Genomic DNA, 27,655 nt, shown 5'->3' with positions numbered 1-27,655 from the left:
ATGGAGTGTGCTCCCTGGATCTGGCTTCGGGATGGGAGGGAATCCCGGAAGCTGGTGCTGCTGGTCGTCTTTGTTGCCCTGCTGGTGGACAACATGCTGTTGACTGTTGTAGGTACGTGGTGCATTGCTTGGCCTGTCTTTTCTCAGGGTCGTATGAGAGCCAGTGATGCGGTGTATAGAATGCTGGGACTAGGATGGAGATACCACCACCAGCAGCCTTAGTGTGGATGAACAGGGACACAGAGGGGATGGGCAAGGGACGGAGACATTGGCAGATGTCACAAGGTATAGATAGGGGCTCTGGGGCAAGTGATGCTCTGTCTTCTTGGTGCTTGGGGGGGGTCAACAGTGGGAGGGCTTCTAATGTCCTGGCCCCACTGGTGGAGCTCCTGATGGCACTGGTATTTCTGGCCACTGTGTGACACAGAGTGTTGGACTGGATGGGCCTTTGGCCTGATCCAACATTGGCGTCTCTTATGTTCTTATGTTCTTATGATGTGAAAGAGAGATGTGGACTGAGAGAGATGAGGAAGAGAGATGTGGACCGCTCCACAGGGAAACTCTGTAGGGGAATCTTGTGTGATGTTCACCCTGAAGGAATATTATTCACCAATCCTGGCTTGTTTATGCCACCCCTGAATTGCAGTCTAAACCTTTTACTGCTTTCCTTTCAGTGCCCATCATTCCTTCCTTCCTGTTTACCACCTACAAAAATGCCAGCCACCCTGCTGTTCTGCAAAGCACAGTTCCGATGGTGGTCTCCACAGCTGCTTCCTACAACACAGTCTTCTCGTACTATACCAATACCACACCGGTCATTTCGGACTATACCGCCAACATGGATTCAAATGGTACAAGCAAGACCCAAGGGGGGAACGCCTCTCATCTCCCCAAGGCCACTTTGATTTCCGGTGACAATTGTGCAGAGGGAGCTGACTTTCTGACGAAAGAGAATACACGCGTTGGATTGCTGTTTGCTTCCAAGGCTTTGATGCAGCTCATAGCCAATCCCTTTGTAGGACCCCTAACCAACAGGTAGACCAGGTTTTAAACACACCAATGGTGTGCGCGCGAGATATATTTATTTGTTGACTTGCTATGACTTCTTTGTATTTTTAAAGTATTTTTTATATGTTCATGTATGTGTGCACCTGGAAATCATGGTGACCTCTGCTGGCTGACCCCTATTGGGGACCTGGAGGATATTTAGAGAAGTGGCTGAATAAAACCTGCCCCCGCCTCCCTCCTCTGGTATTCCAAGGAGGTCTCCCATCCAAGCACTTGCCAGAGTCGACCTTGCTTAGCTTCTGAGATCTGACGAGATTGGCCTTGCCTGGGCTGTCCAGGTCAAGGCAACTCGCAATGTTTTTAACCTGCTTTTCAGCCCTTTAAAAAAAAAATTGGCTCCCAAGCAATTGGCAGTGATTAAAAGCAAATACAAACATCTTACATTCCAATAGTTATGTGTGGCTTAATCTGCAGATACTTAAATCCGTGGATCAGGGCTGCACTGACATAAACCAGATAGCTCTGCAAACTTGGGGGGTCTTCCAGGTTTGCAGACAAACCTGGAATTGTTGACAAAAATTACATTGGGGGCTTGAATCCCCCTAAAAGCAAAAGTGTTGTCTGCACATGTGCTGTGGGCCTGGCAGCAGTGGTGATGGGGGGGGGGGGGGGGAGCTGCAGCGGGCATGGGCAGCATTGGGGGATGGTGGGCAGGAGCTGCAGCGGGCCTGGGTGAAGGGGGGGGGAAGCTAAGAGGGGGAAGAGATCGCCACTGAAGTAGCGCAGGTCCCCCCTTGTCAAAGTAAAATTTGAATAGGGTTGCCATCCAGGCATGGTGGAAGGATGCCTGGCTGCTGCTTCTTTTCTGTCTTACTTTGTTGAGAGCAGCTGGGAGCTGGGAGGAGAGGAGTTCTCAGCTGCAGCTGGATTCAGGTATGAGGGAAGGATGCTTGGCCCCTGCCAGTTCCCCCTCTGTCCTTAGTGATGGAGTGATGGCTGTTGAGAACTGGGTGGAAGGAAGCTGTCAGTTGGGGCTGCATCTAGGAAGAAGGAGTCTCAGAGCATCTTCCAATCCCTCCCCCTCCCCACAACAGACACCCTGTGAGGTAGGTGGGGCAGAGAGAGCGCTTTCGAGAACTGCCCTCGAGAGGACAGCTCTGAAAGAATTTATGACTGACCCAAGGTCACACCAGCCCCTGCATGTGGAGGAGTGGGGAATCAAACCCGGTTCTCCCAGATTAGAGTCCACACTCTTAACCACTACACCAAACTGGCTCTCGGCTGTTTTGCTTTGCTTAGGGTACCTGGGGGGAGGGATCTTTGCTAGATAAGGATCCAGGCATAGCAGAAAGATGCCTCTTTTGCTTTTGGCTTCACCCATGGTAAATGGTGACCCATTCAGCGTTAAGTGGACATGAATATGAAAGAGATCTCAGACATCCCCCCCCCACACACAGAATGCCCAGTATGTATAACGCTGTTTGGGACATGAGAAGGTCAATGAGAAGGTCAGTGCTGGACTGTGAATTAGTCATTTTATCTTTGAACTGAATTAGATGTATTTTATTTTTGTGTCTATTATTGGCTCATGGCTCTTAGTTACGGCAAGGCAATAGCTAAATGCAGCTTTGTAAATAAAAGATATACATGTGTTTTCTTTCTTCTTGCAGGATAGGATACCATATTCCCATGTTTCTTGGGTTCATCATCATGTTCCTTTCCACAGTTTGTGAGTATTTTGCTTCACATTTATTTGTCAACTTTCTTTTCTTATCTAAACTAGTTATGTGATCCCAAGAACCATAATGTAAATGTCCAAAGGTGAAATGGAAAAGGAAGAAGTCCCCATGGACTGATTAACTGCTCAGTTACATGTTTATTTGAAATGACTTTTTGATTTTGCAAATGCAGAGTCCTGAATTGCTTTATCGAGGAGGAGAATGGCTTCGGGAGAGAGGGAAATTTGAACCCTTTCCTCCCCTACCATTTTCTCCCTAGGAAAAAAGGCTTTCAGTTTTGCAAAGGAAAACTTACAGTTACTGATATTTTTCCCAGTGGGTGTAAAAGCAGCTTAAGAGTGTATTATTTCCACGGGCAAAAAATGGGAGAAGAGGAAAGGGTTCAAGTTTCCCTCTCTCCCCACACCATTTTCCTTCTTAATAAAACAATCCTGACAACTATATTTGCAAAAGAAAAGCAAGTCATTAAAATAAGCACAGAAGAAATCCTATGGTGTACGTTGAGCCCTGTGTAAAAATTGGGCGGCGGCGGGGGGGGATGAACGCACCTAATCTCTTGTCAAACTCATGTGTATGAACACTAAGCCACCATTCAGTGCGCAACCTGCCATTTCATACTTGGCAGGTGCTGAGATATCTTTTGCGTGGTGATAGTACAGCGTAGGACAGATTGTGTTTTCCTAATATTTCTTTATCAAAAGAACAATCTTATCTTTTAAATGAGCAGAATACATTAATATAGTACACTGCAAGCAGAGGAGAGCTTTCAGCTGCTTGAGTACTGGGATGGAGGACTTGAACAGCAATTCTTGATATGCAAATAAAGGTGATACATGCACATATTTATATCTATGAAATGCTGCGTGAGTGTGTGGGAGATGAAGATGACCTCCATAGTGACATATGAATGGAATAAAAATGGCGTAAAGGAAGCAGAAGAGGTGACAGGAACAAAAACGAGGTGAACCAAAACTGAGGGTGAGATACAAAAGCGAAAATAAATTAAAATGGCCAGATTAATCCATCCCCAGCCGCTGTACTTTAATCAGAAAGTGACATCATCCAGGAAAAGCAGACTAGTATCTGGCAGAGATCCCCACTCATGCCATGGAAACTCACGGAGTGACCCTGGGGCCAGTCACACTCTCTCAGCCTAACCTACCTCGTAGGGTTGTTGTGACAATAAAATGGAGGAGAGGAGGACGATGTAAGCCACTTTGGGTCCCCTCCCACTGGGGAGAAAGGAGAGGTACAAATAAACAAATCACAACCATTATAATTTTCCTTAGCATTTATATGACTCTTGATTTTCAAGGCCTTCATATGTATTTCCTCAGTAATCTGAACTTGTAGAAGTCTTGATTCTGTTGCTTTTCTCTCCCCCCCTTAGTGTTTGCCTTCTCCAGTACTTACGACTTGATGTTTGTGGCTCGAGCACTGCAAGGCATTGGGTCTGCCTGTTCATCTGTTGCAGGTAAACAGGGTGGTAGATGTACTAGAATGGCCAAAGAACATGGGCAGGTGAAAGAATGTCATGGGAACAGGTACTGCCCCAACTCCTTACAGCTCCAAGAGAAGACATTGCATTTAATTATTTGAGGTTATAATATGCTCAGTGTTATTTAGTTTTAGCTTTGTAAACTACCAAGAGTGCCACTTTGGCAGAAGTGTGAATTGGCCATTTTCTTAAATAAATACATAAGTGGTGGGCACAGCTGAAACAGGTGTGGTACCTGGAGAGAAACTCAAAGCTGTCTTGGTTTTGTTCCCCCTGTTTTCAGGTCTTGGGATGCTGGCAAGTGTCTACACCGATGATGATGAGAGGGGAAGTGCTATGGGAATAGCCCTAGGTGGCTTGGCTTTGGGGGTTCTTGGTGAGTAACTTTTGACCCACAGGATGGCTTATGTCTCCTGCAGCTTCCATCTACATTCCTGTTCTCAGCTGCTAGATTCCTTTTGCTCCCGGAGATCCTCTCCAGTGCTTATGTCATGCTTGAACAAAGTTTAAGACCAACAAAGTTTTATTCAAGGTATAAGCTTTTGTGTGCATGCGTTAAACCTTGTTGGTCTTCAAGGTGCCACTGGACTCAGACTTTGTTCCGCTGCTTCAGATCAACACATGTTGTTTCTTTTGATCATGGTGTACTTCATAAATAACATTGATGCATAGAATCCTACAGCCATCGCAGCTTCCTGAGTGACAACTGTGCCCAGGTGTTGTTCCAAATTTTCACCAACAGGGAAGATCAAAGGTGGATGTGGGCCAGAGGTCTACACCACGAGACCTAGCCCACATGTCTCTTACCTATAATGATGGCCTGGTGATATACGAAACATTCTCTTCAGTTTTCTCCCCCATTACATCACAAATGAAGCCTTGCAGTACAAAACCGAGCAGCTGCTTAAACCAACCAAAGTACAGCCTATCATCGTGCCAAGCACTCTGCTAGTTTTTATATTATCACACTTTAAATTTGACAAGTACTTTACACTAAATGACTATATGGGGAATGGAGGAGGAGAGCAGATAACTTGTTTAAGGTAACCGGCCTACTTTTTTCAGGGATTTAGTAGATTTGAGAAAACTGTGATTGGATCTCTAGATGTCTTTAAAAACAGCTGTGAGGGGTATGGGGCTGCTTTGGATCAAGGATGTGGTAATGGGGCAGAGGTATCCCCCTCTTGCCATTTCCTGGTTAGAAATCACCCACACTGAATGGCTATTAGCTCCAGTGGGGTGAAAAGATGGGTGGGTTAACTTCTCTCTGCCCCCCTCCACAGCAGCAGAAGCAGCTACCTTTACATAACATTTAAGATACCAGGAGATTTGATTATAGCTTTCCTACTGTTCATCTAGTTAAACCCTTCCTGAGCTGGTAGACCAATATCTGGATTGTCCTACTTCAGCTGGGGGTTCACATGAAGGGATTTTTCTCCCTACAAAAAAAATTGTGGACATGCACAGTTAGATCAGGGGAAATGTTTCTAGTCCAACCTTATCACTTATGGGCAGTTGTTTATGGGGAGAGGGAACTGTCAAAGTGGAGGAGATTCAAACCCATGGGAGAATCAAGAAAAGTTTATCTTTCAAGCAAACAGAGCAATGCTGGTGAATTGAATCAGGAACCGAAGTACAAGTGAGGCGCAGGAAACAAGCATGAATGGAGATTGGCTTTTCAGCACCAAGGACAGCTCTCAAGCAACAGATCATTTGTTCCAACAAACTCCAGGCTCAGACCGAGCCCTTATATTCCCTATTACACCTGCTACCCGTCCTGGTCTTTACCTGAAGAACAAATATCATTAAAGGAAAAATTCTTGCCTGGGACCTTTCAATCCATCCCCTTTCCATTAACTGTAAATGGGCTTGTTGTCATCTCACTTGAGAGGGAGCGGGCGATCATGAGTCGCTTGTGATGTGGGCCGTGGTTCTTTGTGTATTACAGTATATTGCTTCGTATAAAAATGGCAACATATAATTTTTTTTGCCACTGAATCAGTTATATTGTCATCAACATTGTTAAGTAGAAACAACAGTTTATATGCATCAGGAAAATCCATAATGCTGGATAAAATTGAAGATAAAATACTTTGTCTGATATCATTATAATTAGGACATTCTAACAACACATGGGACACTGTTTCAATAGTTCCATTTAAACAGGGGAGTCTCCATTGTCCAAGACCAACACTCACTATCTGCTAGACTGGCCTTGCAGAATAAACTTCCTGTGCTCATCCTGCCCACTCACCTCTTATATGCAATGCATACTTAGATCTACCTAGGCCCCTGCCACAGGGGTGGAAAGGGATGGGCTGAAGCGCGGCTTCTGAAAGCCGCACCAAAAACACACACACGCTGTGGCGGGATCACATTGATCCCCTGAGCCACGGCGCATTCCCTCCCCAGCATGATCAGATGCCGGGGGAAGCGACGGAGGGGAACGGGAGACTGCCGAACTGCACATGTCTGAGCATGCGCAGTTCAGGCAGGAGCCGGGGATGCGCCGGCAGAAAGACGGGCCGGCGATCCCATGGCCGGCGTTGATGCGGCCGTTGTGGATGAACCACCTCAGTAGGTGGTTCATTTTTGATGCGTTTCATCCGGGGAAGGGCCGGATCGGGGATGGGTGCGCAACGCTGCCCAGATGTTGCAGAGGGATCGCACCCGTTTGCTCCAGCCCCGATCCGGCCCACTCTTGGCCCAAAACCCCTCGTGTGGACAGGGCCCTAGTTACCTTTTGAGAGTACAAGTATCACCACCAGCTCCCTGACTGAGTGTACTGCGCTTAATTGCAGCCAGTTAAGAATCTCTCCCCCCCCCCAATTAGTTCCAGTGACTTTCTTACAAGAGTCTTGGAATAGCCAAGCACTATTTTACCCCTGATGACCTCGTTTCTTTTATTCCTTTTTCCCTTCTTCAGTTGGAGCACCCTTTGGAAGTGTGATGTACGAGTTTGTTGGGAAGTCATCTCCCTTTCTCATCTTGGCATTCTTAGCCTTGTTGGATGGAGGTGAGTCCTCTGGTATCCCGGGAAGATACATTCACAGCTGTGGCTGAGGCCGGGTAGGTTGGAAAGGAAGACTCAAGAATGAAGGAAAGCCTAGCTGGTGGATGGAAACAGGGAGATGGTCAAATGTCAGGAATCTCAAAGTCAAAATACCGTTTCCAAAAGGAAGCTGGCGCAGAGAATCAGTGTGGTGTAGTGGTTAGCGACAAGGGGAGCGGGGTTCATAGCTCTGCTTGTCCATGAAGCTCCCTGGAAGTTCTTAGGCTAGCCCCCCCCCCCCAGCCTAACTTGCCTTACGGGATTTGTTGTGAGGATAAAATGAGGGAGGTCAATACTATGTGTTCTTGCAGGAAGGGTGGAAGTAGCCTGGAATAGATAATGATATTTCTCGTTTAGGTTTACAGTTGTGCATTCTGCAGCCTTCAAAGATTTCACCAGAGGTAGGTACAACGGTAGGGACATGGCAACAAGACAGAAAGCAACAAGACAGGCCTGACTCTCTTGCAATCATATAGGGCCGGAAATAGATTGGGATCACTTTGGAGTATTGTAGGGGTTGAGAATGATTTAGAAAGACAGCTTGAGAGCAGTATCACAATTGCCGTTTCAATCCACTTCAGCGACTGTTTGCAAGTGGATTTTCCCCTTGCACACAGTAAAATTCAGTTGGAAAGTGCATTATTTAGTGTGTGTGAAAGTGCCCAATGTCTGCTTTTCAGGTGTAAAGCATTTGGTTGACATGTTTGTTTAATAGATTTCTACCCCACCTCTATACTTTTTAAAGCTTTCAAACAAACTCCCCCCCAATTGAATCCAAACATGAAAACCAAACAATGGCAGCTTCCACATGGGGCCAATGGAGAATTGCCCCATGCAAAGCTCTCTGAATTTATAGCAGCTCTTTGCAGGCCTCCACTTCATGTCTAAAGTGAGCAGTTTTAAGCAGGTCTATTCAGGGTCCTACTAAGGTGGGCTTATCCCCAGGAAAGCATTCTTAAGAACTGCAAGGAAAGGTGCTCAGATTCACTTCCACGCCTCATAAACAGAATCACTTGGAAGTGCTTGCTGGAAATGAATTCAGCAGACATATCCTAGAATCAGGGGTCCGCAACCATTTTGTGCCTCTGAGCCCCTTTGGGATTTTGATGCAGTGTGGTGGGCACAGCCACAAAATGGCTGCTGCAGGAGGTGGAGCCAGCCACAAACAAGCTACCACACAGCTTGCTCTCAGTTACACGGTGAAGATCCTTGTGTTGTGGTGGCAGCTGCTGTGACACAAATGTTTTAAAAAATCTGCACAGCCAATCATGTCTCTAATGGTCAATCAGAAGCCTTGCTGGGCCACAGAGGCCCCACCTGGCTCCACCCACTTTCCAGAAACACTTGGTAGGTGCTAGGAATGGCGTTGGCAGGCACCACGGGACCCATGGGCACCACGTTGGGGACTCCATCTTAGAGCTTAGACATCCTCTATCAGCTGAGGGGATCTCCAGCTCAAAAGGTAGAAAGACTGTGGGACCTTATGCAGTTCCGCAGGGCCTGCAAGATGGAGCTCTTCCGCCAGGCCTTTGAGTAGGAGCCACCGCCCCTACTATACCACCACCGCCCTGAGGAAACATCTGAATATTGAAGAAGCCGTGGGAAGTACTACTCGGAACTTCGGACCTACGATCTGCCATCTTTGGACTGATGGAAGTATTGAGCACCATGTTTTAATTGAGGATATTTTAAGATGTATTATATGTTTTATATTATTATGCATATGATGTTTTATTATGGCAAGGTTCTGCCTTGCCTCTGTAAGCCGCCCTGAGCCCATCGGGGAGGGCGGGGTATAAATGTGAAAAATACATAAATAAATAAATATAAATAAATAAAAGAAGACAAGCTGGGGGGGGTTCACATGACCGATTGGTGTTGACAGAACTGGGGCTAAAGCGACAGGATGCATCTTTGATATCTCTTCCCTTTTGTGCAGAGTGCCAAAGGGACCCCGCTGCTCACCTTGCTATGGGACCCCTACATTCTGATTGCTGCAGGTAAGTCACCGTACAGTCCCTGTGGGGTTATTGTTTTGAAGTTGTGGATATTCCATGTCAGAATTAAACCTTTTATGGTGCAAGAACTGGGGAGATAAACCTTTTAGGAAATGTTTAGAAAATTAATTCTTTTCGAACACCGGAAGAAACACATCTATCAATTAAAAATAGGGGAATCGCTGGAGAGCCTTGGGGCCTCTCCGCCTTTCTGATTCCCCTCTTTGTCACCCCTGATCATTGGATTTCTTTGCAATAAGGCAAGCACAGGGGGAAAAGAGGGAACAGAGCAAAAAGAAATGTCTGCGGAATCCCAAAGCCTTCCTAAATAATTTTTATTGGGAATTAACAAAGAGCCTTTAGTATAAAAATGACTATTTCAAAGAGAATGCAGCAAATTAAGGGCCAAGCAAGATGTGAGGTAGGAGAGCCATGACTGGGATCTTATGCTTTTTTTAAAGCTCAAAGCAGCTCAGTGGAAGTGCCTGAATCAGAATGGTATCATTGTGCTGGAAGACATGAGGTTTAATCTTTCCCTCTGACTGGTCTATCTCATTCTTCTTCCTATTAGTCTTATGTAGGGGGAAAAAAACCTGGATGGCCCAGGCTACTCTGATCCCATTACATCTTGGAAGCTAAGCAGGGTCGGCCCTGGTTAATATTTGGATGGGAGACCATCTAGGAAGTTCAGGGTCATTATGCAGAGTCAGGCAATGGCACACCATCTGTGAACATCTCTGGCCTGAAAATCCCAAGGGGTTGCCATAAGTCATCTGTGACCTAACAGCACTTTCCACCACCAAGAAAAAAATACAAATATTATGCAGATAGCTGGTGGAGTATTGGCTAGAGCGCTGGACTAAGATCTGGGAGATTGAGGTTTGAATCCCCACTCTGCCATGGAAGCATGCTGACTAACCTTGGGACAGTAGGCTTGAACTGGTCAATGCTGGGAACAATTGGAGGCAAGGCATGGAGAGGAGGGAGCAGTGCTCTAGGGATTCTACCAGTCTCTGTAGTATAATTACCATAGATACTGGCAGAGCTTTTTTTTGTAGAAAAAGCCCAGCAGGAACTCATTAGCATAATAGGCAACACCCAACAGCAGAAACACATTAGCATATTAGACCACACCCCTGACAGCACAGCTCATTAGCATATTAGGCCACACCCCACATGTTACCAGAAGTGTAGTCATCCAACCACACCCACCTTTCCCTTCTTATTCTGTTTACCTTGTTTGTTGTCAAAACCCAGGGGTTTTTTTGTAGCAGGAACTTCTTTGCATGTTAGGCCACACACCCCTAATGTAGCCAATTTTAATGTGCGTCTGCTGTTAGGTGTGGCCTATTATGCTAATTAGTTCCTGCTGGGCGTGGCCAACCTAGGAGCCAGCCGGAACTACATTCCTGTGCGTTCCTGCCCCAAAATAGCTCTGGATACTGGGGAAATTCCTTGAATGCTGCAGACTTGGTGATCAAAAATTACATGGCAGCATCTGCAACATCTCCCTGCTCCCCATTCTGTCCTGCTGCAAAAGTAGGCAAAGCAGGGGAGAGCTGGCAGGGGCAGGAGATTGGCTGCTGTGGTGTGCAATCTGGCAAGCCTACGTAATCACACACTCTCAGCCTAACTAACCTACCTAACAGGACTGTTGTGAGGATAAAATGGAGGAGAGGGGAACGGTGTAAGCTACTCTGGTTCTCCCCATTGGGGGGAAAGGCAGGGGAGAAATAAAGTTAAATACATTAAATAAATATCTGTATGTACGAGGGTGTGATTTATTTATCAGGGCTTTTATAACCTGCTTGTAACCCATGCAAAGGGGATCCAAACCAGCTTGAAGTAAAATCTATAAGAAAATGAGCAATAACGAATTAATATACAGTGCGGAGGGAGAGTTCCAACTCCCCCTTCCCATTGCTCTAGTGCAGAAGTCCCCATCTCACTTTGCCTGGGGACACTTCTGGAATTTTAGAACGGAGAGTGTATATAACCTCAAAATGGCTGCTCTGGGAGCTGAGCAGTCACAAAATGGCTGCCATGGGGCACTGGGGCCAGCCACAAAATGTTAGCTGGTTGCAAGTTAAGCATTCTCTAGTGATGGAAGCAGCTATTTTGAAGGAGTGCACCCAGCAGACACAAAAGTGATGCCTCCTGGATTCTTCTGAAGTCCCTCCTGCTCTGGTGAGGCAGAGAAAAGCCAGGGCAGTCCATTTGCTTCGGGGAGGAAGCAAATGGGTACCAGGAAATCTATGGGCAGGCAGCGTGGTACCCACAAGGTTGATAGTTCAGCAGTTCGAGACCCAAGTGCTGCATGACGGAGTGAGCTCCAGTCTCTGGTCCCAGCTCCTGCCAACCTAGCGGTTCGAAAGCAAGAAATTGCAAGTAGATCAATAGGTACTGCTTCAATGGGAAGGTGACAGCATTCCATGTGCCTTGGTGTCTAGTTATGCCGGCCACATGACCACGGAAATGTCTTTGGACAGCGCTGGCTCTTCGGCTTGGAAACGGAGATGAGCACCGCATCCCTAGAGTTGGATTTGACTGGCTTTCGAGCAAGGGAAACCTTTACCTTTACCTTTAATACCTTTGAACTTAAAAAGAAGTGAGATCTTAATCGTATCTTTCCCTCAAGTCTAATTTATCCTATTTGTACCATTCTAAGAGTTATGTCTAACTGCATTGGTTCAGCTGCCTGAGCATAAGTAACTGCATAGGCTTACATTAATTTCTTGACTCTCTGGTTTACTCCTTTCCTTGGCTGGCTGAAAGTAAATTGTAAGTCCTTCAGAGCAGCAGAGACCTGTCGTTTGCTGTACTTCTCTGCAAAAAGCATCAGGCTCACTGATGGGTGATAACAAGGATGCCGATCCAGTCTGTTTCCTCTCCCCCAGGCTCTCTCTGCTTTGCCAACATGGGAGTTGCTATCCTGGAAACCACTCTGCCCATCTGGATGATGCAAACCATGTGCTCCCCGGAGTGGCAGCTGGGTAGGTTCCTTTTTATATCCCTCCTGATTATTGGCTAGACATGTAAAAGCTCAGACCTCCTTTGGGTTGCCAACTGTGACTTGGGAAATTACTGGAAGCTGGAGAGGGTGAAGTTTGGGGAGGAGAGGAAGCTCAGCAGGATGTGATACCATCGAGTCTGCCTTCTAAAACTGCCAAGGGAAATAACTTCTGTAGTCTGGAGTTCAGTTGTAATTCGGGGAGAATTCCAGGCTCCGCCTGGAGGTTGGCACTCTTATCTTTTGGTGCAAATTGGTTTATTCCCGTGCATCGTGATGGCATGGACTGAAATAAACAAACTGGAATTATTACTTTTTCATATGCTTTCATTTTTACACACAGGAGTGGAGCTCCGGCAGTAAAGAGCCCAGGGGGAGGGCACATGCAACAAGCCCCGCCCCCTGCTCCCAGCAGCTCCGGGCCACAAGGAGCAAGAAGCAGCCAGGTAAGTAGCAGAGCTCCCCCCCCCATAGTTAGAAATCCAAAACAGTCCAGTGGCACCTTTAAGACCAAGTTTTATTCAGGTACAAGCTCTCCCACCTCTGTGATGACAGATCTGCATGCCCCCCCCCCAATAGCTAGCAATCCAAAACAGTTCAGTGGAGCCTGAGTGGTGGGTGTTGCCTTCTGACACACGTCCGGTGATGTCAGGGGATGTGGCATATGCAAACAAGTTATGCTAATGAGTTATGCTAATGAGCTCCTGCACCTCTTTTTCTACGAAATGACCCCTGCAGAGTATCACCTGCCCCAGCCTGTGAGTTCCTATCTATACCTTGTGGCTAATAGCCACTGATGGACCTCTGTTCCATATATTTATCCAGTTTGTTAAGGAATGAACTAAGTTCCTTCTTGAAGGTGGCGGCTACAAGCATGGACAGCTTCAAGAGGGAACTGGATAAATATATGGGGCAGAGATCCATCAGTGACTATTAGCCACAGGGTATAGATAGGAACCCACAGGCTGTAGTCTTGAGATCAGTAATAACTTCAGGAGAACTCCAGGCCCCACCTGCAGGTTAGCAACTCTGTGGCCTGCTCCTGGAGTGCTACATCTGGATGCAGCCATCCAAACATGATCAAAGGTGCGCAGTTCATAGAGAAGCACTTGGAATCGGAATCAATTGCTACTGATTTCTAGTTAAGTGCAGAGAAAACATCAGTCTTATTAAAAGGATGCAAGCAACATCTAATGAGATCTGTCCTCCAAACCAGAGGAAGGGGGCACAGATGAATTATAAAGGCCTCAGAAGGATAATTCCTTCTCCTTCCTTGTGGCTGTCAGAAGCTGAACAATTTATGCATGCTAATTATGCCTTATGCAGTATTTAGAGTTTCTGTTTCTTGAAGCAGAATTGGTAATGTTTTGCTTTTGAAGGAGAACCCGCACAGTTCTGCCTCAGTTTCATTTACAAAGGGACTTGGTAGGGTCGGCACCTTAGGGTCACTGGGTAGGGTTGCCAGCTCTGGGTTGGGAAATACCTGGAGACTTTTGGGGTGGAGCCTGAGGAGGGCGGGGTTTGTGGACGGAAGAGACCTCAACAGGGTATAGTGCCATAAACACCACCTTCCAAAGCAGCCATTTTCTCCAGATGAATTGATCTTAGTTGTCTGGAGATCCGTTGAAATCCCGGGAGATCTCCATCCACCACCTGGAGGTTGGTTCCCTATCACCAGGCCATAAAAACAGAAGGCTGTACACTATTCATTCTGCACCATGGACTGTGTCAGATTTCTCTAGATTCTCTCTGTCTTCAGACTTCAAATGAAACATGTGCCTGACTGTGCAAAGGGTTTCGTTGGTTTTTCTCCTTCCACAGGTCTCTGGCCAGGGTTGAATCAGCTGCAACCCCACTCACATGCAGTCCTAAACAGAGTTACACCCTTATAAGCCCATTGAAGCCATTGGGCTTAGAAGTGTTTAACTGTGTTAAGGGATGCACCGTTAATTTGCTTCATGTAAGTTTTTTTTTTGAGAACAGAGCTCTTAATTTATGGCTTTATTTATCTATCTGTTTGAAGAATGGCATATTCTTATAAAACAGGATTAAAAAATAAATATTAGGTCTTGATGGCACAGGTACTGGCTACACAGCACTTTGCCTCGGCTTGTTCTGTCTGAACTCGATCCTTAAGAGAAGATTGCAAATATGACAATCCTGTGAGGAGTGCACCTTCCAGATCTGAGTGGTTCCTGTCAGGGGTCGTTTCGTAGAAAAAGAGCTAGGGGAACTCATTAGCATAACTCATTAGCATATGCCACACCCCCTGACATCACTGATGTGTCATAAGGCCACACACCCCGCCCCCAACGGTCCCGGCCACCACCGCCAGCCATGAGGGGCCCGGCGGTGGACCTGCAAGGCCGGCGGGAGTGCTAGGAAGTCCCGCGAAGGCCCTCCCTGGCCCCAGGCAGGCAGGGGTGGGGAGAGGCAGGGAGGAAGCAACTTACCTTCCCTCTTCTCCTGCCTCCTCCTGGCTGAATGAGGGCCGGAAGCGGGGCGGCCGGAAGTGGGGGGTGGGGCTTCGTCATGTGCCCCGCCTCCCGTACCTCACCCGGGGGAACTGCGATCCCCTGCGATCCCCCCGAAATGACCTCTGTTTCCTGTGTATATGTACATTCAAACTCTCCCTTAGGAGGCTGAAATCTAGAGGAGGTGGGAATAAAGCAGGGTACAACACTTCCAGAGCAACCCTAAGTAGGTCTGCTTAGGATCCTGCTCAGTTCTATCCAGTGGAACTTAGTCCCAGGAAAATGTTCTTATGATTGCATTGCTTGGGGTCTAGTTACAGTCAGTCAGTACAGTCCCATGCAAAGTTATACCCTTCTAAGCCCACCAACTTCAATGGACTTAGAAGGGCATAACTCAGGATGACACTTTTTGCTATTTGCTTTTAGTACTTTCTTCCGGTTGCTTAATTAAAAGAAACCTATTTTAATGACTGTTTCGCTTATTATTTTCTTGTTATTTATTATGTGTTAACTATTTTTATTATCAGATTGTAGGCATTCAGGGTACCAAACTGGGTAAAGAGACAGTGGGATGGAAGTGTGCGATGCCTGGTGCACGTACGCGTCACAAAACAGACGTGTATGCGTTTTTACACGTAACGTTTGTGGCATCTGGGTGGAAAGGGGGCACTTCTTTTAAAAAAATCTGGGACATTCTAGGAGGAAAAAACCACATGGCTTTTGCAGAGGCACCTGCTGATTAGAAAGAACCCCAAACCAACCATTTTCAGAGGCACAGGGAGGACAGATCAGTAACATGCCAATTAACTGGCTGCCTAGGATACCGGTCAGGATAATGAGATAAAATTGCCTACCTTTGTTCCAAAAAACCACTGAAATCCAATTTGTGGAGGAATGACCTTTGGGGATGCTCCCAGCTGCACTTACTGCCAAAGTGGAGCGGCTACCTAGGCTGAGCACAGCCCCTGACAGCTGCTAATCATATTAATAGCTAGTCATCCAGGAGAAGCCCTCAGCCAGATAAGGACATTGTGGGAGGACGCAAGCAGGCACTTTCTCCTGCTGGCTTCTAGTTTCCTGGGATGGGCAGCCCGGCAAGGATGGAGGAGGCTGCTGAAGGTTTGTTGTCAGGGGTCATTTCGTAGAAAAAGAGCTAGGGGAACTCATTAGCGTAACTCATTAGCATATGCCACACCCCCTGACATCAGGGGCCCGGCGGTGGACCTGCAAGGCCAGCGGGAGTGCAAGGAAGCCCCGCGAAGGCCCTCCCTGGCCCCAGGCAGGCAGGGGTGGGGAGAGGCAGGGAGGAAGCAACTTACCCTCCCCTCTTCTCCTGCCTCCTCCTGGCTGAATGAGGGCTGGAAGCGGGGCGGCCGGAAGCAGGGGGCGGGGCTTCGTCATGTGCCCCCCCCCCGAAATGACCTCTGTTTGTTGTACTGGATCTGGGAAAGGGGGGAGGGGTTGTTATAAGGTTAGATATAAAATCCATTCAGGGCAAAAGACCCAAAGGGCCAAATCACAAAGTCCATGTGGTGGACATGCAGCCATCATAAAGACTCTGGACCAGGCAAAGGCCTGGAGTTCCATGCTGCAATCTCAATTTCTATGTGTGCAGGGGCCCAGCTTGGAAACTGGACCACAGTGTGCACAGAGAAGAGGCATTAGCTCTCCCCCCCATGCCATTTACTTTGGGTTGCCAGCTCCAGGTTGGAAAATTGCTGGAGATTTTTTTTTTGGGGGGGGGGGTAGAGCCTGAGGAAGGGGGGGCTTGGGGAGGGAAGGGGAGGGACCTCAGCAAGGTAAAATGACAGTAGTGTCCACCCACCAAAGCAGCCATTTTCTCTGGAGAAACTGATCTCTATCTCCTGGAGAGTATTTGTAATCCCAGGAGATCTCCAGCACCATCTGGAGGTTGACAACCCTACATTTACCCAACATGAAACAGTCCCAGGTAGCCCCTGTTTGCCCCACTGGGGAAGCTTACAGGTAGCCATCAGTACATGGAACCTCCAAACATTATGTAGAGCCTTCCAACATTGTGTGACTGACCCCAGCTCTGCAGCAGCCATTTTGTGATGGTTCCCATCCATCCCCCATGGCAGCCATTTTGTGGTGCTGCCCACTACCTGTTCACAAAATTCCAAAAGTGCCCCCACACTCAGCAAGTTGGGGGGGGGCATGGACTAGAGGCAAAGGGTTTTCCCCACCTAGCATCCTGCTCTTCTTCTCTGTGTTCTCTTAAGTTGGATTTCCAGACAAGCCTCCACTTCACCCTAGCTTTGGTTTCAATGCCTCTCCATACCTTTGGCGCTCCCCCAGCCACTTCCCTCTTCCTACAATGGCCTCTAGTCTCACATGGCCGAGGAGTCACCATTGCCAGAGCAATGGTAACGTCATCTCCAGTGCCTGCTAAGTAGGTTTACCAACCTCTAGGTGAGGCTGTGACTTGATTCCCCAGTATTACAATCAGAGGTCATTTCGGGGGGGATCGCGGGGGATCGCAGTTCCCCCGGGTGAGGTGCAGTGGGCGGGGCACACAACAAAGCCCCGCCCCTTCTTCCGGCCGCCCCCTTCTTCCAGCCTCATTCTGTTGCAGAAGGAGGAAGAAGCAGGAGGGTAAGTTGGCATCCTTCCCCTCTGCCTGGCCGAGGCCACTCAACTCCACGTGGCCTCCGCAAGGACTCCCAGCCCCATCCAGGAGCTTCCCCAAGGTAGCTGTGTTAGTCTATTGTTGCAAAATAGTCCAAGAGTTCAAATAGCACCTTTAAGACTAACCTTTAAGACTAAGACTGTGGTGGGTGTGGCCTTATGACACACTTCCGGTCATGTCAGGGGTGTGTGGCCTCATGACACACTTCCAGTGATGTCAGGGGGTGTGGCGTATGCTAATGAGTTACCCTAGCTCTTTTTCTACGAAACGACCCCTGATTACAATTGATCTCCAGACTACAGAGATCAGTTCACCTGGAGAAAATAGCTGCTTTGGAGGGTGGACTCTATGGCACTGTATCCCTGTCCCCCCCTCTCCATACCCCCCCTGCCCCAGGCTCCACCCCCCAAACCTCCAGGAATCTCCCAACCTAGAGCTGGCAACCCTAAGGCGGTCAGCTTGACTCAGCAACTGCTGCATCCTTAGGTGAGCCTGCTTCCTCAGTGCCTGTTGAAGCTTCTGTCTGGCATCTTCCAGCTTCTCTGTTGCTGGGGCCTGCGGACTGACTGTTCTCTTGGTTTGTAGCATGCTCTCTGCAGACCCTCTTTTAGTATGTGGAGCATTGTCTCGGGCATCATCCAGAGCTGGCTTCCACACAGGTGGGTTCCTACAGAGGCAAGCGTCTAAGGCCATTTAGGGCTATCATCCCAGAGCCAGCCCTTCCAAAAGCACTCCGAAACAAATCTGGATCCAACATAGATCAAAAGTGGGGAAATGTACTTCAAAAGTAGCTAGTCACCCTCAGAAATCTGGCTACCCCAAGATAAAGGCAGCCCCAGGTATTGTGCTTGGCAGAGGTCAGGCCTGGAGCATGGACGACATGCAAGCTGAAATAATTTGGTTCTTGTTTTGCCACTTTGTACTGAGGAGCAACTCAGCACCTTGTTAAATAGGCACATTGGATGGAGTTCTTTATTACTTGTGGAAGGCACGGTATGGAGACTGGATACAGATGAGTGATTGACACTGCCCTTGTATGGAGTAGTTTAACAACGAAACCAACGCAAGTCAGTTTGGATGGCTGCTTCTGTTTGTTTCCCTGGCATTTCGTAGCAAAATGGGCAGGGCTTAGACTTTCCCAGAGAACCTGGAAGATAAATGAAAGGGACAGATGGAGGAAATTAAATGCTAACGACTGAGCTTCAATAAGAAAGCTTTGTTTTATGGGAGCAAACAGAACGGTCTGGGAGGCATTTATAGTCTTCAGGGGAGTAAATTAACAATAGGCTACTGTCAACCTATAACCAGTCAAATATTAGATGCTGGTTTAATTGTGACTGCAGAGCACGATGACTCTGGTACGGAGTGTGGGCTGGAAATGGAGGAGGGAGAAAATGGGGCAGGATTTCATTTGGGCTAGGCACCAGAGGACCCAGTCCATCCCCTCAAATGTTGCGCAGGGGAAAATCTAGAGATGCCTGCAAAGGGTTGCCAACCAGCTTGGTGAAAAATATCCTGTCCCTTTAATAGAGACCTAGTGTGTAGAAATGGGTAGTGGAAGCTTTTCATGGCATGGAGATGAACAACAAGCATGGATTACAAGCATGGACAGCTTCAAGAGGGAATTAGATAAACATATGGAGCAGAGGTCCATCAGTGGCTATTCGCCACAAGGTAGAGATAGGAACTCTCAGTATGGGGCAAGTGATGCTCTGTATTCTTGGTGCTTGGGTGGGGGGTAATAGTGGGAGGGCTTCTAGTGTCCTGGCCCCACTGGTGGACCTCTGGATGGCACCTGGTATTTTTGGCCACTGTGTGACAGAATGTTGGACTGGATGAGCCATTGGCCTGATCCAACATTGGCTTCTCTTATGTTCTTAACATCACCTGGGAAATAATGTACCACTAAACCTCTGTTAAAGGAATAGGATGATTTTTTCCTCCAGGCAGTTGGCAACCCTGTGCAGCACCCCACAACCTCCCCATTCTGAATTCTCATTCCAAGGATTAATGCCCAAGGTGTACCACCAACACAGGTGGCTCAGGGCTCTGCTCTGTCAACTGTATTCTAGATCCATGTTCTCTGCATACTATTAACATTGCAAAAACGTGCTCAGCGGCTGCAGTGTATGAAATGATAGGCCGTGCACCACAGGGCACCTTATTGTTCCTGCGCTTGCATTGAAATGTACATGCACTGAAGGCAATATGATTGACATCCCTGCTTTAACTTCTAGAGACCTGGTATAGGATGCAGAATCCTGAAGAAAGACCACACTAACAACTTGTGCTAGTGCAGTGTATGGACTAATGCCCCCCCTAAAGGAAAAAAAGGGAAATTATTTACGAGGGACAGGGACCAGAAAACCAGACCCTATCTGGCAGATCAGGAGAGTTAGCACCAATCTGAAGGCAATATGATTGACATGACACCCCTGGTTTAACTTCTAGAGACCTGGTATAGGATGCAGAATCCTGAAGAAAGACCACACTAGCAACTTGTGCTAACAGTATTTCAACAAGTTGCCCCCGCTAAAGGAAAAAAAATAGGGGAAATTATTTACCAGGGACAGGGACCAGAAAACCAGACCCTGTCTGGCAGATCAGGAGAGTTAGCACCAATGGAAGCTGGTCTGCTTGTGAGAGCTCGACTGTGGAGTGTACTGTTAAGGGCTTAGGTTCTAATTGCTGTGAATCAGTTAAACCTGTGGGTTAACCCTGAAGTCATATGCCCAGAAGGAACAAGGGACAGCCAGTGTGATGGAGTGGTTAGAATGTCAGAGCAGGATCTGGGAGACCCAGGTTCAATTCCCTGGTTTGATGTGGAAGCTTGCTGGATGACCCTGGGCCAGTCATATACTCTCAGCCTAATGTATCTCATGGGCTTGTTCTGACAAGAAAATTGAGGAGAGGACAACAGTGTACGCTTGTATGGTCCCCATTGAGTTGGAAAGTTGTGTGGAAGCTGGTCTGCTTGTGAGAGCTCGACTGTAGAGTGTATTGTTAAGGGCTTAGGTTCTAATTGCTGTGAATCAGTTAAACCTGTGGGTTAACCCTGAAGTCATATGCCCAGAAGGAACAAGGGACAACCAGTGTGATGGAGTGGTTAGAATGTCAGAGCAGGATCTGGGAGACCTAGGTTCAATTCCCTGGTTTGATGTGGGAATTGGATGACCCTGGGCCAGTCATATACTCTCAGCCTAACGTATCTCATAAAATCGAGGAGAGGACAACAGTGTACGCTCCTATGGTCCCCATTGAGTTGGAAAGTTGTGTACAAATGAAGTGCATAAAGAAATAAATAAACCAAAGGCCATGGCAAAAGGAATGGTGATTTTTTAAAATTATTGTTAAAACTTTCTAGATGGCCCTTGATTGTTAGGAAGTAAAGGTAAAGGTTCCCTTGCTTGGAAGCCAGTCGAATCCGACTCTAGGGTTGTGGTGCTCATCTCCGTTTCAAAGCCGAAGAGCCAGTGCTGTCCGAAGACGTTTCCGTGGTCATGTGGCCGGCATGACTAAACACCAAGGCGCACGGAACGCTGTTACCTTCCCACCGAAGTGGTACCTATTTATCTACTTGCAATTTCTTGCTTTCGAACTGCTAGGTAGTTAGGAAGTTAGGAAGTAGCTGTGTCCAAATGCCCATCAGTGCTTGGAAGAGGTGACCTCCCCCTCCCAGGGGGTGACGGGCATGTGTCTGTGTGAAGAGAAAGCACAGCTTTAGATTCTAACAGTGGCACAGAGACCCTGCTATGAGCTGACTGGAGCATCTTGGAAGCTGCTGGATCTCTGGTGTGAGATAGTGGGTGTGCTGTGCTGGAGAAATGCTTGACCGCCTTCCCTTGTGCTCTCTGCTCATACAAAGAATACCACAAATTTCCCAAGAGCTCTGCTACATCTGTGTGACTTCACTTAAGTTTGGTGTTTCTGTGTTTTACAGGGGTAGCTTTTCTGCCTGCCAGTGTGTCTTACCTGATTTGTACCAACCTCTTTGGGACATTGGCCAACAAAATGGGGCGGTAAGTAGAATCTGCCTAGACCTAGACCTTGTCAGCTCTTGGAAGCGGGATCAGCCCTGGCTAGTACTTGGATGGGAGAACACCAAGGAAGACCAATGTTGCTGAGAGCCAGTTTGGTGTGGCGGTTAAGAGCAGGGGACTCTAATTTGGAGAACAGGGTTCAATTCCCCACTCCTCCACATGACACCTGCTGGGTGACCTTGGGCCAGTCATAGCTCTCTCGGAGCTATCTCAGCCCCCACCTCCTTCACAGGGCGTCTGTTGTGGGGAGAGGAAGTGAAGGAGATTGTAAGCCAATCTGAGACTCCTTCGGGTAGTGAAGGGTGGGGTATAAAACCAACTCCTCTTCTTGTATGCAGAGGCAGGCAACGGCAAACCACCTCTCTTTGTCTCCTGCCTTGGAAACCCTGTGGAGTTGCTGTAAGCCAGATCTGGCCGGCAGGTCCTCTCCCCCACCAAGTGGAATCTGTCTGTCTATTTCTTCCTCCCTTCCCCTGTGATGTCTCATCATTCGGTTCCTAATTTCTTCTTTTCATTTTCAAAAGGTGGCTTTGTTCACTGATTGGGATGGTGCTGGTGGGAATCAGTCTCCTTTGTGTGAGTATGATGCCAGATCTGTGCTCCAAGACTGATGCAGAGAATAGCCAGTTGGGAAAGCACAAAAAGGACCATGTTCTCTTCCGTCACCTGTGCTGCAGCGGAAAGCTCAGAAGAGAATTTAGTGGTGGGAGCTCTGGTCCTAGGCAAGATTCCCCATTCTATGGAATGACGATAGACCAAGACTCCACTCATCCAAAGAGATTCATCCCCCAAGTAGGAGGGTCATTGGAAAAGCAATAGGCTTACTGGAAGGGGATGCAATCAAGAGTTGGGTACATTTACAGAAAGAAGTGAGCCTGGACATCTTTATTAAATTTCTTGTTAATAGTCACGCCGAGTGCTTGAATAGTTACGTTGGATTGAGGGACACCTGCTTTCCTTTCCCTTCCTGCTTCCAGCAAGGCAGAAAAAGAAGACAGAAAAGAGATGGGGGTCTCCCCACTACCTGATTGTTGCATTTGTCCAGGGGTGGCCAAACTTGCTTAATGTAAGAGCCACATAGAATAAACAGATGTTTGAGAGCCGCAAGACACAAACAAATATTACACGTTTTTACTGGGAAATATGCAAATTTGCTTTTTAGTAAAATTAAATGAGACTGCCAAAATAATAACAAAAGTGCTATTTTTTTGCTAATGTATTTATTTGTCTAATGATATTTGTTGGCTAATGATATTTAGCTTCCCCAGCCGCCCTGTCAATATGTGTGATAGAGCCACATGTGGCTCCTGAGCCACAGTTTGGCCACCCCTGCATTAGTCCATACACTGCACTAGTCTGTAAAGCAGACAACAGATAGTGCTGTGAATTGTATTCAATTCCCTGGTCCACCCATTTCCTTCCTTTTTTCCCCCCTGCAGATTCCCTTGGCGCAAAATATCTATGGACTCATTGGACCCAATAGTGGGGTTGGTATTGCCCTTGGTAAGATTACGAAGGATTCTGGGTGTTGTAGAAAAATGTTCACATGCAATGCTCAAAGCATAAAGTCATGCATGGGGGGGGGGCATACCTGAGGCAGCTATGCCTTAAGTAGCAGTTGGTTGGACCATGTGCACTGTCCGAGGAAATGCACTCTATTTTGATTGATTTTCTGACTTACTGATTTTCTGGTAAAATTCATAGGTCTGCTCTCAAATAAAGACAAGATTCAACTAGCCCCCCCCCCCCCCAAGCCTATTTCAAGAACATTTGTTATGGTTATTTTACAGTAGCCAGAAATATGTACCCCAAAAGAATAATCACATGTGGTCGGGTTGCCAGCTCCAGGTTGGAAAATACCTGGAGATTTTGGAGGTGGAGCCTGAGGAGGGTGGGGTCTGAGGTGGGGAGGGGCTTCAATGGGGTAAACGTCTACCTTCCAAAGCAGCCATTTTCTCCAGGTGAACTGATCTCTATTGCTTGGAGATCAGTTATAATCCCAGGAGCTCTCCAGCTACCACCAGGAGGTTGGCAACCCTATGTTTGCAATATGGGGTGGGGAAATGCCCCCTCCGACCTCTATATGTGCACACCTGGATTAATTTCTCATGGTATTTTTTCCCGTTCTGATTATAGGCATGGTGGATTCCTCAATGATGCCTATTATGGGATACCTGGTGGATCTTCGGCATACCTCTGTCTACGGCAGTGTCTATGCCATTGCTGATGTGGCTTTCTGCATGGGCTTTGCTGTTGGTATGAATGAACACAGAGTCACCCTGCTCTTGTTTTTCCCTATTGCTTGTTTACCATGTTGTTAATTTCCTCCAGTTTTAAAATCTCCCCTCTACAATTTACATAGCTTTTAGGGTTCTGGGTTTTTTTTAAACCAATTGATCTTCAGAGCAATGACAGTAAAGCTTTGATCTTTTAATAAGCAGCCTTGGTGGGGGGGAGGGGGGTTAGGGAACACAAAGAGACGTGTTGCCTGAGACAGTGAGGACAGTTCCCAGGTGGGTGGGTCAGCCCCATGGCAATGAATGAGCAATCTGGATCCTGCGTTTTCCCTGAGCTCATAGCAGTGTACTGAAATGGTGTGGCTTTGGAAGGAAGACGTAAAACGTATGCACCATAAAATGAAAAAAGTGTGTTTACAGCACAATGGATTGTATACTCTATAGCAGAGGTATCGAACTCATTTGTTATGAGGGCCGGACCTGACATAAATGTCACTTTGTCGGGCTGGGCCATGTGTGCCACAAAACGTAATGCTGGGTACTGGAGATATAAACTTTATAAAGGACAGCAACTGGTAAACTCCGAGGTGGGGTGTTCTCACTGCAAAGCCCCATGGGCTGGGAGACGGGTGGGGAGGAGAGCCAACAGTGCAGCGCTGGGCAGACACTCCCATGCCCCAACACAGGATTGTCTGCAAAACCACCCCCCTTCATATGCAAACACTGATTTCTGAGGCCATCTGAGACAGCATCCCTGGAGCTGCAGGCCAAGTAGAGAGGTATGGATGAGGCTGCAGTGGCTCCCATCTTACCAGTCCCTGAAGTGAAGGGGTTCTGCTTGACTGCTGCAGATGAGATTGTCCCGTTATGAGGACCGGACCTGACATAAATGTCACTTTGTCGGGCTGGGCCATGTGTGCCACAAAACGTAATGCTGGGTACTGGAGATATAAACTTTATAAAGGACAGCAACTGGTAAACTCCGAGGTGGGGTGTTCTCACTGCAAAGCCCCATGGGCTGGGAGACGGGTGGGGAGGAGAGCCAACAGTGCAGCGCTGGGCAGACACTCCCATGCCCCAACACAGGATTGTCTGCAAAACCACCCCCCTTCATATGCAAACACTGATTTCTGAGGCCATCTGAGACAGCATCCCTGGAGCTGCAGGCCAAGTAGAGAGGTATGGATGAGGCTGCAGTGGCTCCCATCTTACCAGTCCCTGAAGTGAAGGGGTTCTGCTTGACTGCTGCAGATGAGATTGTCCCGCTGTGCTGAAGCCATAATTGGAGGGGCTCCACCTACCCACCCCTGAGCAGCCTCCTGCTCCCTCCCTTGCACCAGTTGCTCACAGGCCACACAACAGCCCTAGATGGGCCAATTCCGCCCCCTGGGCTTTATGTTTGACATACGTGCTCTATAGATTTCTATGGGCACCACCTCAAGTCCTTTTATTGCATTGACTGGGAGTCGTAGTCCAGCTTTCTATGGGCATGTATTGGAGTAACTGCAAATAACTGCACTTCGGGCATGAGTGACAAGGGCATCCAAATGGGTAGAAAACGGAAGTTCAATGGTGCTGAATTTGTGCAGAAAAGGAAGGGAGACAACATGGGATCTTGCCAGGTGACTGTGGGCCAGTCACGCACTCTCAGCCTCACCTACCTCATAGGGTTGTTGTGATGATACGATGGAGAAGAGGAGAATTATGTAAGCTGCTTTGGGTCCCGACTGAGGAGAAAGGCAGGGCATAAATACAGTAAAATAAATTTCATGTGAAGTGGTATCTTTTTTTGTGCATGGTCAGGGAAATCACATATTTCCCTGACAATTTGCCTGCTTTCAATTGCTTCTTGGATAATTTTTTCAGTTCCACTGGTACAAACTGACACAATAGCAGCCATTATTTTTAATGGCAGTGTTTCTTATTAAAATTCACTCATGTGGCTGGGGGAAAAGGGTGGTGGCAGATATGTTTCAGGTGTGGAGAAATCAGCAATCTGTCTGGATAGGAAACCACTGGGGAACCTTAGGTATGCTGCCATATGTTCCGTGGAGGAAAGGTGGGATATAAAAGTGATAAAAAACAATCATCCTGTCATTCCTTATTTCCAGGACCTTCTACGGGGGGTGCTCTTGTACGAGCCATTGGCTTTCCTTGGCTAATGGTCGTCATTGGTGGAATCAACCTTCTGTATGCTCCTTTCTGCTGGTTCCTAAGGAGCCCCCCAGCCAAAGAGGAAAAGATTGTAAGTTTTTCTCTGAAATTGTAAACTGGCTGAATCCAAGGAGTCCTCACATTTTTCTAGGTCACATCAAACCAGAAGTTCAACACATGCCTGTATGACACTTCTGTGCCATACTGGGATTGCGAAAAGGAATCTTCAAGAACTGTGCAAGATGATGCCCACACCCATGCCATGCTGAGAGCCAGGGTGGTATAGTGGTTAACAGTGGCAGACTTTAATCTGGAGAACTGGGTTTGATTCCCCACTCCTCCACATGAAGTCTGCTGGGTGACCTTGGGCCAATCACAGTTCTCTGAAAACTCTCAGCCCCACTTCCTCACAAGGTGCCTGCTGTGGGGAGAGGAAGGGAAGGTGATTGTAAGCAGTGTTCCCTTTAAGCTGAGTTAGTGTGAGCTAGCTCACAGTTTTTTAGCCTCCGGCTCACACATTTTTGTCTTCGCTCAGGAAGGATGTCTCCAGAGGAAACTAATTTATACAGTAGACAAATCGCTCACACACAACTTTAATGTCAGTAGCTCACAAAGTAGAATTTTTGCTCACAAGTCTTCACAGCTTAGAGGGAGCATTGATTATAAGCCACTTTGAGATTCCTTAGGGTAGCGAAAAGCCGAATATATAAACCAACTCTTCTTCTTTCTTCTAGAGGATAGATTGTGACTGTCATGCATAACTGGGACAACCCTTAGAGATGAAGAAGGAACACAGAAACAAGGGATTCTTTCTTTAGTTAATCTGTTCAACTAAAGTATCAAAAATACCATGAATGCCCCCCTTTTGAGTGTCTATAGGTTGTGTCACTATACCTCAAGCCCCTGTTTACAGCAGCATGGAAATCTGCCTGCAAGGAATTGATATAACAGATGGAAAGGCAAAGGAAGAAGAAGAGAAGGATTTATACCCTGCCCTTCACTACCCAAAGGAGTCTCAGAGTGGCTTACAAACTACTTTCCCTTCCCCTCCCCACAACAGACACCCTGTGTGGTAGGTGGGGCTGAGAGGGCTCTGACAGAAACTTCCAGCAGGTGCAAGTGGAGGAGTGGGGAATCAAACCTGGTTCTCCCAGATTAGAGTCCGCACACTTAACCACTACACCAAACTGGAAGAAGTTGTATAGGGAGGTGTTCTGGAAGGATGGTGGGGAAAACTGTTGATAACATAGCCTTTTCTTTGCCTTTTCTATGAGGGGGTATAAATAATTTTGTATGGAGGAATTTTTAATCATAACAGACTTTATTGACACTTTCAGTTGTTCAACCCAGGCAGAGTTATCCTCTCAGCAAGAACTAGAGCTTGGGTTCTGCAGGACCAGGGAGAGCCCCTAGGGCTCCCACAGTGTCCAAAATGTACCTGGAATTTTATATTCACAAGCAGGATAGGATGGCTGTTACAGTGTCACTTGCCAGATGAGGTTGCAAGAAATGTACAAGGGCAACACTGTGGCTTAGAGCCGTGTGCTATGGCCATGGCTGTTGCTGGGTGGGGCCAGTGGGCACATCCATCGATCTGGAATATCTTTTCATCATACCTAACCAGTTACACTGAACTGATTTAGCATCAGGCAGCTGAATGTCTTGTTCCTTTCACCCCTCAGGCAATTCTTAGTGAGGGATGCTCCATGCAGACCAAAAGCTACACCACCCAGAAAGTTCTCCGGGACTTTCCATTGACCGACATCAGCGATGAGGAAGCAGAGAGTGAAGAATAG

At 47.4% G+C, this 27,655-nt stretch overlaps 1 protein-coding gene across 1 annotated transcript; it reads left to right on the top strand.

The window, feature by feature from the left end:
- SLC18A1 (solute carrier family 18 (vesicular monoamine transporter), member 1) lies at positions 1-27,655 on the top strand. Its single transcript, XM_015417061.1, has 15 exons — positions 1-112; positions 675-1,035; positions 2,679-2,737; positions 4,138-4,221; positions 4,529-4,621; positions 7,172-7,261; positions 7,655-7,698; positions 9,237-9,297; positions 12,192-12,287; positions 21,369-21,447; positions 21,993-22,044; positions 22,908-22,971; positions 23,605-23,724; positions 25,817-25,950; positions 27,542-27,655. Exons 1-15 carry the CDS (start codon positions 1-3, stop codon positions 27,653-27,655), a joined length of 1,563 nt encoding a protein of 520 aa, XP_015272547.1.

Source organism: Gekko japonicus, unplaced genomic scaffold, assembly GCF_001447785.1.
Source record: "Gekko japonicus isolate JY-2015 unplaced genomic scaffold, Gekko_japonicus_V1.1 scaffold709, whole genome shotgun sequence".
NCBI lineage: Eukaryota > Metazoa > Chordata > Lepidosauria > Squamata > Gekkonidae > Gekko > Gekko japonicus.
This window is presented reverse-complemented; position numbering and strand designations above follow the sequence as displayed.